Source organism: Vulpes vulpes, chromosome 1 (genome assembly GCF_048418805.1).
Source record: "Vulpes vulpes isolate BD-2025 chromosome 1, VulVul3, whole genome shotgun sequence".
Taxonomy (NCBI): Eukaryota; Metazoa; Chordata; class Mammalia; order Carnivora; family Canidae; genus Vulpes; species Vulpes vulpes.
The window spans coordinates 19,919,585-19,932,286 of NC_132780.1; the positions used below are offsets into that span (position 1 = coordinate 19,919,585).

The 12,702-nt window shown below is 46.4% G+C and overlaps 1 protein-coding gene across 3 annotated transcripts; it reads right to left on the bottom strand.

The window, feature by feature from the left end:
• LILRA5 (leukocyte immunoglobulin like receptor A5) lies at positions 1–7,537 on the bottom strand. 3 transcript variants are annotated; one of them, XM_072758871.1, is made up of 5 exons: positions 7,464–7,537; positions 7,286–7,321; positions 6,819–7,103; positions 6,383–6,685; positions 1–283 (listed from the first exon to the last, which is right to left on the bottom strand). In XM_072758871.1, the coding sequence occupies exons 1-5, from the start codon at positions 7,495–7,497 to the stop codon at positions 147–149; spliced, it is 795 nt and encodes a 264-aa protein (XP_072614972.1). In that variant the 5' UTR covers positions 7,498–7,537; the 3' UTR covers positions 1–146. The 3 variants fall into 3 exon arrangements, with proteins under 3 accessions (XP_072614972.1, XP_072614991.1, XP_072614980.1); XM_072758890.1 differs by lacking the exon at positions 6,383–6,685; XM_072758879.1 differs by lacking the exon at positions 7,286–7,321 and having other exon boundaries at positions 7,464–7,532.
• Between the last annotated feature and the right edge of the window lie 5,165 nt (positions 7,538–12,702).

A 12,702-nucleotide genomic window follows, 5' to 3' on the forward strand; every position in this document is an offset into this window, starting at 1 on the left:
CATGAGCCATGACTCCTCCACTTCACAATGACCTGCTGACAGTTTACACAGCACATGCCCTACATGCTCCTCTAGAACCTTCTGGGCACAGGAGATGTATTTCCCAGGCTCTGCGACTTTGATTGTTGCGTTGTTCACTCTTGTGTTTACCTGCTGCCTGCATCTTGGGTTCTTCTCTGACTGTACCAGGACTCAAAGAGGAGAATCCCGAGGACCACCAGCATCACAGTAGCCATGCCCATTCGGATGAGATTCTCCACTGTGTAATCCTTGGGGTCAGAGGCTAAGGATGAGGACAGAAAGATCACAGAAGTCAGGGCAGACTCAAATCATTTGGGATCTTGGATGTCCACCCAGGGTACCTGCCTCCCCTTGACAGGACTTCACCCTCCACACCAGCCTTATAACTGAGTTTTCTGCTAGTTACCACTGCTGGGATCTGACTTGGTTTGTGATGAGCTGATGTTGTCAGATGCTTCTGAGAACCATAAAACCATGAGGAAAAATGAAGTCCTGATGAGACTCAAATTTGTCCCCTGACTGAGTGTTCTTGTACCTTCCTGCATTTCTCATGATATAACTTTATAGACTGTAATGAACCCTTTCTCTGCTATAGAAAGATGCCTCTGTTCTCAATGGATTCTTTCAGTCTCCCAGTGTTTTGTGAATTCAGACTTTGCTTCTGAGTCCCTTTGGACTCTTCCTGCATCCCTTAGCTCAGAATTTAGTGGTAAAATCATCTCTCAGTACAGAAGTATTTGGGCTCTTCTATTCTCTGTGTTCATTCTGAGCATGAAAACTACTTCCTTTTGATAGGAGACCTTGTAATTTTTCAACACTTTAGGATCCAGTGTCCATGGATAAGGGGTTGGTCTTAAACATACAGGAAATAAATAGGTATATATGAATGCATTGAGAGAAAGAGAATTCAATGCATTGTAAATGTGTTAGTTATTTGACATATCTATCGTAGGTAGGAAGGAGGCAGGTCTGTTCTGAACAATGTCAGAGTGAAGGTTGCTTTTGGAGAAGACATTTAAGTTGATTCCTGAATTGGAGAAGGAGGCTGAGGGGAGTGACATGAAGACCCAGACTAGCTGCATTACAGGCTGCAGGAAGAGCAGGTCCCTAGGAAGATCTAAACATGTTTTTCAGTATGGAATGAAGTCACATCTGTGGGTACAGGAGTATCCAGAGGAAAATAGGAAACTAGGATATATGAGCCTGCTGCAATGGAGACAGGCCAGATGTGACAGGATAGATGAGGGAACTCAATTATCATCTTCATCAGCATCACCATCACCACTGTCACCATCACCACCATCACCATCATCACCACCACCACCACATCATCATCCTCACTATCATTATCATCACTACCACCATCATTATCATCATCATTGTCCTCTTCCTCATCTCTTTTTCTCTGTCACTCACGAAGAACTCTGAAAACTGCTATAAGATTTCAAGGAAGAACACAAGTCACTTGATTTTTATCTTCAAAGACAACCTCTCTCACCTCCAATCCTTAAGGAACAGAGAAAATCGGCATTGTTATAAAAGTGATGAGCACAAACTTAGGTAATCCCACAAACAAATTTAACCCATTTTCCGATAAAAAAAACAAAAAGATAAAAGAGTATATATGAATTCTAATTATAAATCTCCATGTGAAAATTCAAAATAAGCTTATATATTCAGAAAGTATGAATAAAGTATAGACATTATTCATTGGGTTAATATCCAAATGATTGATACCAAGAAGTCTTTTAAATGTATCTCACTGGGCTACAAATTTATTTATTTATTTATTTATTTATTTATTTATTTATTTATTTATTTATGTATTTATGTATGTATGTATGTATGTAACTTAAAATGTTCTAGTAGCCACATTGACAAAGTAAAAAGAAACAGGTGAATTAATCTTAATATATCTTTGATTCGACCCAATACACCCCAAACATCATTTTAACATGCAATCAATACAAAACGTACTAAGAGAAATTCTGCACACATCCTTCCCCCCCCCCCCCCCCCCCCCCCCCCCCCCCCCCCCCGCCCCAAGTCTTTACACTCCAGAGTGTATCTTGCATTTACAATGCGGCTCAGCTTGGACTTGCTCAGTAGCAGCCTGAGGACAGTGTAGCTCTGGGCTGTCCTAGGAGAAGGGCTCGCTAACATCCCCAGGAGGCAGTGGGCGGCCAATCCAAAACTAGAATCAATTTTTCTCAGCCCCAAAAAGTGGCCCGCGGGGATCCCCAGCATCTTCTCACGGACTTGTTCAAAGAGGTGGGAAGGAAATGTGGTGGCGTGTGAGACTACCTGTGGGGCCACCTGGCTGAGCGGACCTGCTCCCTCGGCCCCTCCCCCACCCCGCCCCTCTGAGTTCCAGGGAAGCAGGGTTCGCCCCAGATACTGGGGAAGCTTCTGGCAAATACCAGCTGAGTCACAGCTTCTGCGCGTCTGTGAGGGCCCCTGGCTGCCCCAGCTCTCCAGAGAGAGGAATGTCTCCCACCTGTGACCCCAGACACCTTGCTCTGATTGGCTTTCATTTTCCTTGGTTCCTTCACCACCTTGCCCTTTCCTCCCTCTCCTACTCCTCTCCCTCCTCTCCTCTGGAGATAGTGAGTGAGGGCCCAATGACAAGGGGACGCAGTAGTGCTGGGTGGCTAGAGCCTCTGGAGCCGCCCTTGGAGGGAGCTAAGGAGGATGCCACCAGCACCTAGTGGAGCCTTTGCTGGGGGCTGGGAGTCAGCTTTTCCTCCCTTGGCCATGGAAGCCCAGAGCACTGGGCAGGCAGGCTTCCACCCAGCTCCCCGGAGGTGTGAGAGCCCAGCTTCCTTTGAGTTGCTGGCATTGTTTTGGTTGGGTACATACACATTTTACTTGTTTAGTTTTATACCCGATGTGGGGGCTCAAGAACAGGTCCTGATGATAGAAATCCAATGACTGGATGAGCTTTCAAGAGGCAGGCAGAGCTGACCTACCAGGGTTCCTATGCCAGGCTGGGCCTTGCTGCCCAAAGTGGGGCAGGGGCTACAAATTTAAAAGAATAAGTCAGGAAATGTACAAGCCCAGAAAAAATTCCATTCCTAATTCGTATTAAGAAGAGCATATTTTTTTCCTAATAAAATCTGAACATAACAGAAAAATAGACTGAAATAGGTCAGTATTGCTATATACATAAAAATACAGGGTTTAAAAATGAGTTTAACTTAAAATAATTAAGTAATTTGGGTATCACTTTAGATGTTTTCTTAAAACAACACTTAGCTTTGTGTTAACATCTTGTCATTATTATATATATTTTTTACCTTAAATAAGACTGGTGCATAATCTGGAAATAAACAGGTAAGTTTCAATGTTTTTGCAGTTGATATAATGATTATCAGTAAATTAAAGGAGATCAGTTGCAAAGCAATGGGAAGGTGGAGAATCAAAACTAAGTTAATAGAATAAAATGAATATAACTGGGGATCACTGGGTGGTTCAGCGGTTTAGCGTCTGCCTTTGGCTCAGAATGTGATCCTGGAATCCCGGGATCAAGTCCCACATTGGGCTCCCTGTATGGAGCCTGCTTTTCCCTCTGCCTGTGTCTCTGCCTCTCTCTTTCTCTCTCTCTCTCTGTGTCTCTCATGAATAAATAAACAAAATCTTTTAAAAAAAAGAATATAACTAAATTAGTATCACTGTATTAGAACAGATTATTAGAACTTAACTGCTTTTTTAGAAAGTATAAAGAAATAAAAAATCATACTTATAAGTCAAGTAGTTGAACAATTTTAAGCTTTGAGAGTAGACAATTTCATGAGTGAAACTTCAGAGCATATCTGCATCTTTTATGAACCATATTTGTAAGCATGTTTTATGAAAAACACTTTATTTTTAAAAAAATATTTTATTTATTTATTCATAGAGACACAGCTAGAGAGAGAGAGGCAGAGACACAGGCAGAGGGAGAAGCAGGCTCCATGTGGAGAGCCCCACATGGGACTCGATCCCAGGTCTTCAGGATCACGCCCGGGGCTGAAGGCGGCGCTAAACCACTGAGCCACCGGGACTGCCAGAAAAACACTTTATAATCACAAATTATTCTCTATAAAGAATATATGCATTTCATATAAACCCAATGAAATTGGAGATTTTAAAGTCCTAAATCCTCATAATGTAAATTTGTATTTTGCATCTGCAAGCCTCACTTCGAACATTCTAAGAAGCAGTCAGGGTGGTTGACACTGGACAAGTTTCCACACACAATGCAGAGCAGACACGTATTGCACACAGACACACTGCACAGCATCCAAGGGGACTCCTGTGTGCTCTGTCTGTGTGAACCTACCTTTGATGTCAGGTGGGCACTGAGGGGCATGGAGGCCCCCAGGGGAGCACAGGGGGCTGTGGAGCGGTGCCCATAGTCAGGGAGGCATCTCTCTAGGAATGTGTCTGGTAAGGGCTCCACCTGCACTCTCAGCAAACCCCACCTTGGTCTCAGCAGCTCCAGGCCTGATGTGAGAGGGCTCAGAGACCTCCTCAGGTGTGGGTGAGGGGCTCCATACTTAGGGTCTTTGGAAATTGGGAGGGAATGTGGACCATCATTACAACTGTCCCAGACTCCCCTCCTCCATCATCCCATATCCTGCCTGTGCTCTGAGTCAGGCCTGGACACCAAGTGCTGCAAAACTGCCCCTCTTCATCCTCAATCGCACACGTTCTCCAAACCTGGCCTAGAAGTTGAGGTGTGCTGACAAGGGGCAGGTGGCTTTTAGAAGATTGCACGGTTTTGTACGGGATGAGGAGGAGCTGAGATGCTCAATCAGTGGGCATTTCCTAATCTGTGCTGTCTCTATCCTACTGAGAATACTTCTTGTTCTGCATATGACAAAATCATATGCATCTCCGTTTCCCTGGGCTTCTTACCCCTTCCCAGGTCCTGGGAGAGGCCGGGCAGTGAAGGTGAGAAATGATCTTAGTGCAGGCCGCCCCCTTTTCAGACTGGGAATGCCTTTCTCAGAAGTTCCACCTCCCAGGAGACAGAAGCACCTGCAGACTCTGCCCCATATCGTTGAACCTGCCCCTCCCTGGAGTATCTACCCTGCCCCTGCCCCTGGCTAGTAGCCAGTGCCCAGCATCTGAGCGAGAGACACTAGGAAATCATGGGGTGAGGGGTTTGCTCTGCCTTGTCACCTGTCTGATCTCATTTCCTCTCAGGGTCCTGGTGTTTAGGCCCCTGCCTCTCCCTCCTCAGCCCTGTGTAGATTGCTTAGATGTGGATTCCCAGGCGGGGCAGGCGTCCCACCTATGTCCACACTCTCTGCGTGGACCCTCCTCTGTGGAACCGCTGCTTGGGATCCCTTTATCGTATCCTGTCTCAGACTTTCCTGTAGACAGGGCACTGAGCTGACCTTTTCTGCTTAGAGAGGACAGGGACAACAGGGACTCCTCACCTAGGACCAGGGACCTGCCCCAAATCACTATCTCAGGGAGCACTGAGACACCCTCTCCTGGTGAGCACCCCTCCATACCTCATAATCCAAGGACAGGGAGGTGAGGAGGTAGGCTCCTGAGCTCCCCACTTCAGCCTGGCTGCTCTTCCCCCAGATGGGGCCCCAGTCTGTCCCTCTGCCATCTTCCTCCGCCGGCCTCAGAGCTCCTGGAGCCCTGTGGTGGCCTCCCATCCCTGCCTGACCCCCAGCCCTCCTCTTGAGAGACTGGGAGAAATGATAACTCCCAGAACAGAAGCCCCTGTAACTCAGCAGCTGGTGAGCTGGGTTCCGGGGAGTGTGGATGGGGGCCGAGTCTCTAGAGAATCCTGGGGTAAAGGACAGTACTGGTGGGGGGCTGGAGCTTCTCCTAGAGACCCTGTCTCTGCTCACACTCTTCTCCTTCATCTGCCCTGTGGCCCAGCCTAGAGCCCTGGAGACATGTGGACCCTAGGTGTCTCTGCTGGACTCTCAGCCCCCCCTGAGACACAAGATTGTTTGAGTATCTGAGGGGGCATTAGATCCTCTGATGGGGCTCTCAAACTGACCAGGAGTAGTGTGTGCTCCTTCTGAGCAAAGGGACCCCTGTGGCACCCTGATGACAAGTGGTCTTGTGGATGGATTTTTGGGCTGACCTAGGAGTCTGCATCTTACCCAAACTTCTCCTATACTTGCCCCCTGAACCCCTGAAGATCTTCCGGCTGTCCACCCCGGAGAGGGTCAAATTGTGGGCAGGGGTGCGAGGGCCCCTGTTGGCTTCCTTTGAGTTGAGGGATAGATCTCCCTTTGAATGACCTTCCTTCAGAGCCCCCTTTTCCCAACCCAGCCCAGGTAACCATTGAGGAAAGACCTCTGAATAGATCAACAGGACATAGAGGGGACAGGGTTGGGCTTCTCACCTGAGACCAACAGCTCCAGGGGGTCACTGGAGAGTGACCACACTTGGGGGGTGTTGCTGTAATAACCATAGCATCTGAACGACCACTTGAGGCTGGGGTCCACGGGGCCCACAGGGAACAGGCCCTGGAACACCTCACTGGGGGCTCGCTGGGAGTCCTGAGTCCAGGATGGTTGGCCTTCTCCTTCCTTCATCAGGACAAACCTGTGGAATCCTGTCTGTGAACCACACTGGAGGGTCACATTCCCTCCTGAGGGCACGACAGGGCTGGGTAGGGCTGAGAGGTTGGGTTTGCCATGGAATCCTAGGAGAGGGGAGGGGCTGTGTTAAATGGGGCTCAGATCCCCCCACATGATCCCCAGGACTCGGCTGTGAGATGGCAACACTCTAAGAGCAGATCTTCTTCCTGAGGTCTGGGACCCTGAGTGGGCTCTCACCTGTCACCACCAGCTCTAAGCGGTCACTGTAATTTGACTGGTCAGTGGCCCTTCTATAGTAGCAGCAATATCGTCCTGCATATTGCTCTGTCATGTACATGATGGAGAACTTGGCCTTGTCCTTGGGTTCCAGTGCAGGCTGTCTCTCCCAAGGCCATAACTTTCCCTCTTTATGGAGGAGGTACTCCTGGGCCTTCAGGCTCCCCTGACACCAGATGGTCACAGGTGTCCCCCAGGGGATCACAGAACCTGGCTCAGTCCAGATGGTGGGTTTGGGGAGGGTCCCTGGAAGGAAACAGAGACTGGGTCACAAGATCCTCCCCACACCCAATTCCCAACTCAGCCCCAAACCCCCAGGTATCCCCTCTCTGTCAGCCCAGAGCTGCTGATCTCCATGCCTCCTGCCTGGTTGGTGGTTCCTGTTCCCAGTGAGGAGGTGGGAGTGGGACCCCTGGGGACAGACTCACCTGCCTGCACTCGGGTCCTGGAGCTCACACTCAGCCCTGGAAGAGAGGTTTGCCCTGAATTCTGAGCAGAATCCCTTCTCATAAGCCTCCTGAGCCTGGGATCTTTGACAGACAAGGACCTGGCTGTGGGGTGGGTCCCTCCCAGACTAGGGGGTCCCCTCCTGTCCTCAGATCTCACCTAGACAGAGCATGGCCATCATGGTTGGGGTCATGGTGTCTTCTCTCTCTGGTTCAGCTGTGCAGATGGAGGAACCTCAGTGCCCAGAGGACAGACAGACACACAGGGTGTGTCCCCTTGGGGACCAGTCTTCCTCATCATGGGGTTGTCACGTCAGCAACCCTACAAGAAGGAAAACACCCTGTTCTCCGGGGCCTAGCCTGGGTCTGAGATCCATGATGGTGCAGCAAGTGGACTCTGACATGTCCTGTCCATGTGAGGAGACCTGCATATGTTCTTTTCTCCCAGAATCTCCTCCATAGGGTATCCTTCAACCTCAGCATATCCCTAGGGTCCTCACCATGGACAGGGTCCCATGCTCCAGAGATGCTGCAGAAGACATGGGTTCCTGCTGTGCTGTGGTGCTCATGTCAGCACAGACACATTTGTGACATCTCTGCTTGTTCAGGTCAAGGTCACTGTGGCAAAAAGCCTAGAAGAGAAATATAGGAAAGGAAACACATCCTCTCTCCTGGCCCCAGAGCATGGTATTTCTTTCTATCACAGCCTGCATGGACTTCTCTATTTTCCTGGACTTTTCTATCACCTCCCATTCATGAGAATATGGCTGTGAATCCCTTTGAATCATCAATGTCCCATGTGATTGGGGGCAGAACTGTCCTCCCTGTTTTAAGTCCTACTTGTAAACTGTAGAGAGCAATGAGTATGTTAAAATCCTGATTTGTTGGGGGAAAATTGATGTATATTAAAATATTTTTTACCACCTATGACCCATGTGAATTGAACAGTAATGTAATCAGATATTTTCCCTCATTTTATTTTTATTTTTTATTTTATTTTAGAGAGAGAGAACATGAGAGTTGTGTGAGGGCAGAAGGAGAAGAAGAGAGAGACTCCCAATTGGGCTCCATGCCCAGCCCAGCAGGAGTTGGATGTGGGGCTGTACGTTGTGACTTCAAGATCATGGCCTCAGCTGAAAGCAAGAGTCAGACGTTTAACCTACTGAGCCACCCAGACGCCTCCCTTCCTACATTTTTAAAAGTTATTTTACATCTAAGTATGTGGGAGACTAAATGTGATGTTCTTCTCTTTAAGTATTCTTGTTGGGTGTTCATGCTAGCCCCTGAAAATGTGTGGCAATGTGTTTGTTCTAGAAAAATATCTATACAAATGGTGTTTGTCAACCATAATTGTTTGGAGGAACTCACAGTAAAATATGCTGGACCTGGAGTTAGTTTTATAGGATGATTTTAATCTTTAGATATAGTTTAAGAGCCCAAAGATGATTCAGGTTTTCTACTTATTCTTGAGCTGGTTTTAGAATTGTTCTTGTGAAATTCACCCATTTATCCAAATTGGATAAAGTTCTTCATAAGGTCCACTTAAATCTCTTGTGAAAGGATTCTAAGATGGAACTGGAGGACATGAAATGCAGAATTTCCTGCTTGTATACTTAGCAGACAATGTTCAAGATCAGAGAGACCGATTTCTTGTAATTGCCTGATTTTACAGAAATTGAAACCTACCCCTTGACCCAGGAGCATCCATCAAGGACTTTGCCCCAGACTCAAGACAAGAAATTGCTGCTTGGTCTCTAGCTGAGCTCCCTACTCCTTTAATTCCTCCCTAGAGGCATAGCTTGCTCCAAACCCTCAACAGACTTTATTTAGGTGACACTATAGAAGCCTGTGAGATTTGTATTTCATTAATGATGTGGGTTGTGGGTGTCTTTTTTTATTTCATTTTGAGTGTTGGTAGGATTTTATGCATTCTGGGAATACTCAATAATAAATATTTTTGGGTTTATTAATGTTATTGGACTGGGTGCTTATGTTCTCCTGCAAATTTGTGTGTTGAGGTCTTAACCCTCAGCCTGGTTATATTTGGTAATTAGGATTAAATGAAGTTCTAAGAGTGGTCTTGTATAAGTGTTCAGCTAATGTGAATCATCTATTTCTTATCCAAAGGGGAGGGTGAATTTGAAACGTGTTCAATTGATAAATTTAAATACCAATAATGAACAATAGGTTAACTACCAAATATGAGAAATGCACATATAACCACCAAATTGGTTGTCGGAATTATATAAAGGAAGTGAATGCTGAGCACCCAAGACTATTCTGGGTGTTGGAAGTGAAAGTAAGAGAGTGCAGATGTGAATGTATGAAGAACCAATGCTTAAATAAAATGTTGATTATAATTTACAGGGGGATTCATTTCGTACTAACATTGAAAGATCAACTGACCAATCACAGATTGGATCAGAGCGTGCTCCTCAGAAAAAAACAGATATACACTAACGATGAAATCTCATGAGAACAAAATTATTAAAGGGGATTTTATTTATTTTTTGGTATTTTTTTTATTGGAGTTCCATTTGCCAACATATAGCGTAACACCCAGGGCTCATCCTGTTAAGTGCCTCCCTCAGTGCCCGTCACCCAGTCACCCCATCCCGCCACTCACCTCCCCTTCCACTACCCCTTGTTCATTTCCCAGAGTTAGGAGTCTCTCATGTTCTCTCACTCTCTCTGATATTTCTTGAGGGGGATTTTAAATTAGAAAAGGTTGGGATGCCTGGATGGCTCAGTGGTTGAGCGCTCACCTTTGGCCCAGGGCATGATCCTAGAGTCTTAAGATCGAGTCCCACATTGGGCGCCCTACATGGAGCCTGCTTCTCTCTCTGCCTGTGTCTCTGACTCTCTCTCTGTGTGTCTCTCATGAATGAATAAATAAAATCTTAAAAATATAAATTAGAAAACATTGTTATTTTTATTTAAAATATTAGCTGAGGGATCCCTGGGTGGCGCAGCGGTTTGGCGCCTGCCTTTGGCCTGGGGCGCGATCCTGGGGACCCGGGATCGAGTCCCACGTCGGGCTCCCGGTGCATGGAGCCTGCTTCTCCCTCCGCCTGTGTCTCTGCCTCTCTCTCTCTCTCTGTGACTATCATAAATAAATAAAAAATAAAAAAAACCTTAAAAAAAATAAAATAAAATCAGAAAAAACAAATATATGTCATAAAAAATAATTAAAAAAAATAAAAATAAAATATTAGCTGATAGTCGTATAGATATTCAACAAAACTAAATGTAAAGCCACAATGTTTTCTTTTTTAAAATATTATTTTTTAAAGATTTTATTTATTTATTCATGAGAGACACACAGAGAGAGAGGCAGAGACACAGAGGGAGAAGCAGGCTCCATGCAGGGAGCCCGACGCGGTACTCGATTCTGGGTCTCCAGGATCACACCCTGGGCCGAAGGCAGGCGCTAAACCGCTGAGCCACCCAGTCTGCCCCACAATGTTTTCATAAGGAAAAATAACTTAATTTAAAATTATATTGACATCGCAGGTACATGTATGTATGTAATCACACATCCTTGAAATATATGCAGCATAAGGCTGTACATAAGCAGAGATTCAAATTCATATCTCCACAAGATTATAACCTTAACAAGTCTATTAATAAGCTAGGTTAAGTGCACAGAAACTGATTTTTATACAATAAATGCTTAATCGAATGAGTACAAATATTAGAAAGCTTTTCATTACTTATATTACATAAATATGAAGGGAGTGATATGTGATACATTATATATAAAATGAAGGAACAAACAAATACTATGGTGTCATGTACATATCAACCAGGAGGAAATGCACATCTTAAGGCCCATATTGTCCCTAAAATGTTAAGCATTATTAGGCAAAATTAGAAGGACCTCCAATTACTTCCATTGCTCTCATAGGCAATGTGTCCTCTGAAAAAGCAGCAATGTAATTAGCAATGAGCAATAGGAAGATCATGAAGGAATCTGATGACTGTGTGAAGGGGTCAAAATAGTAAGACATGCAATATGGTTTCAATTTATGAAGCATTCAGAAAAGGGAAGAAGAAAATGGATCATGAACACCTGGAGAATGTCATAATTAAAGCAGATACAGATAGCAGGATGTGAGAATAAGGGTTTCTGCCATCATGGCCCTGATCATCCACGTTGACAAACAAAATTGCAGATACCTGTGCCTCATCTCTGAAGTAGCCCCACGTCTACACCGAGGACCTCCATCCCAGTTTAGATTCTGGGGAAGATGGGTCCTGACACAGGAACCTAGTTTTATTTCCTAATCACACACCCCGGGACACTGAAGTGTCTGTTCAGAGACCCAGCTTCTCCCCTGGGACGTGGCTCATTGTCTGAGCAGACTCGGGCAAAGCTCAGCAGGTAGAAAATGTATGCCACGAATAGGACCAGAAGCTGCTGCTATAGGAAGGTATAAACCCAAACCTGCTGTGTGGGCCATACCCTCATGAAACAGGCGTGAGGGAAGATGAGGGACAGTCAAGGACATCCAACAATGGCAGGAGGGACAGCATCACACATCATGGAGGATGAGTCCTGGACAGGGAACAGCCCAGACACTTCCTGGCCCCTAAACCATGTTTCCCTCTCTGTGTTCTCAGCAGACAGCTCAGCTAACAGGAGCTCCATGCTCTCTTCCAGATCCCCCTAGGCACATTACTTTCATGTCCAAAGCTCTGCCACAGGGAAGGGTGGGTTTGCTCCCTGTGTTTACCTCCTGGCTACACCTGGGGTCCTTCTCTGGCTCTGCTGAGCCTCTAGGAGCAGAATGCCGAGAAGCACCAGGACGAAGGTAGCCATGCCCAAGCAGATGAGATTCTCCACTGTGCATGTAATCCTTGAGGTCGGAGGCTAGGATTAGGACAGAGAGGTCCCAGGTGTCAGGGTGGGCCCAAATCAACTGGGATCCAGATGTCCTCCCAGGATATCCACCTCTCCCCGACAAGAAGGACTTCACCCTCCACACCAGCCCGAGAACTGAGACTTTCTCCTACTCACCAGTGCTGGGGTCTGACATATTTTGGGGTGGGCTCACAGTGTCAGCTACTCCTGAGGGGAAATGGAAGCACATGGTGAGGAACTGGAGACCCCCATCCAGCCTGCCCTCTGCTCTGTGTTCTATATCCCTCCACTTGTCATCATCTCGTTTCTCTACAGTTCCTAAACTATCCCTTCACTGCACTAGAGGGGTTCCTCTGCTCTCCCCAGTGGATGCCCTCAGTCTCTTTCTTTCCCTTGATTTCAGACTTGGCTTCTGAGTCAGTCTGGATAGATTCTGGCTGTGCCTCAGGTGCTCAGGGTTGCAGAGAACTATAGCCTCCCAACACAGAAATCATGTCCTTGTATGTTTACTGTTCAGTCTGGGACATAAGACCTC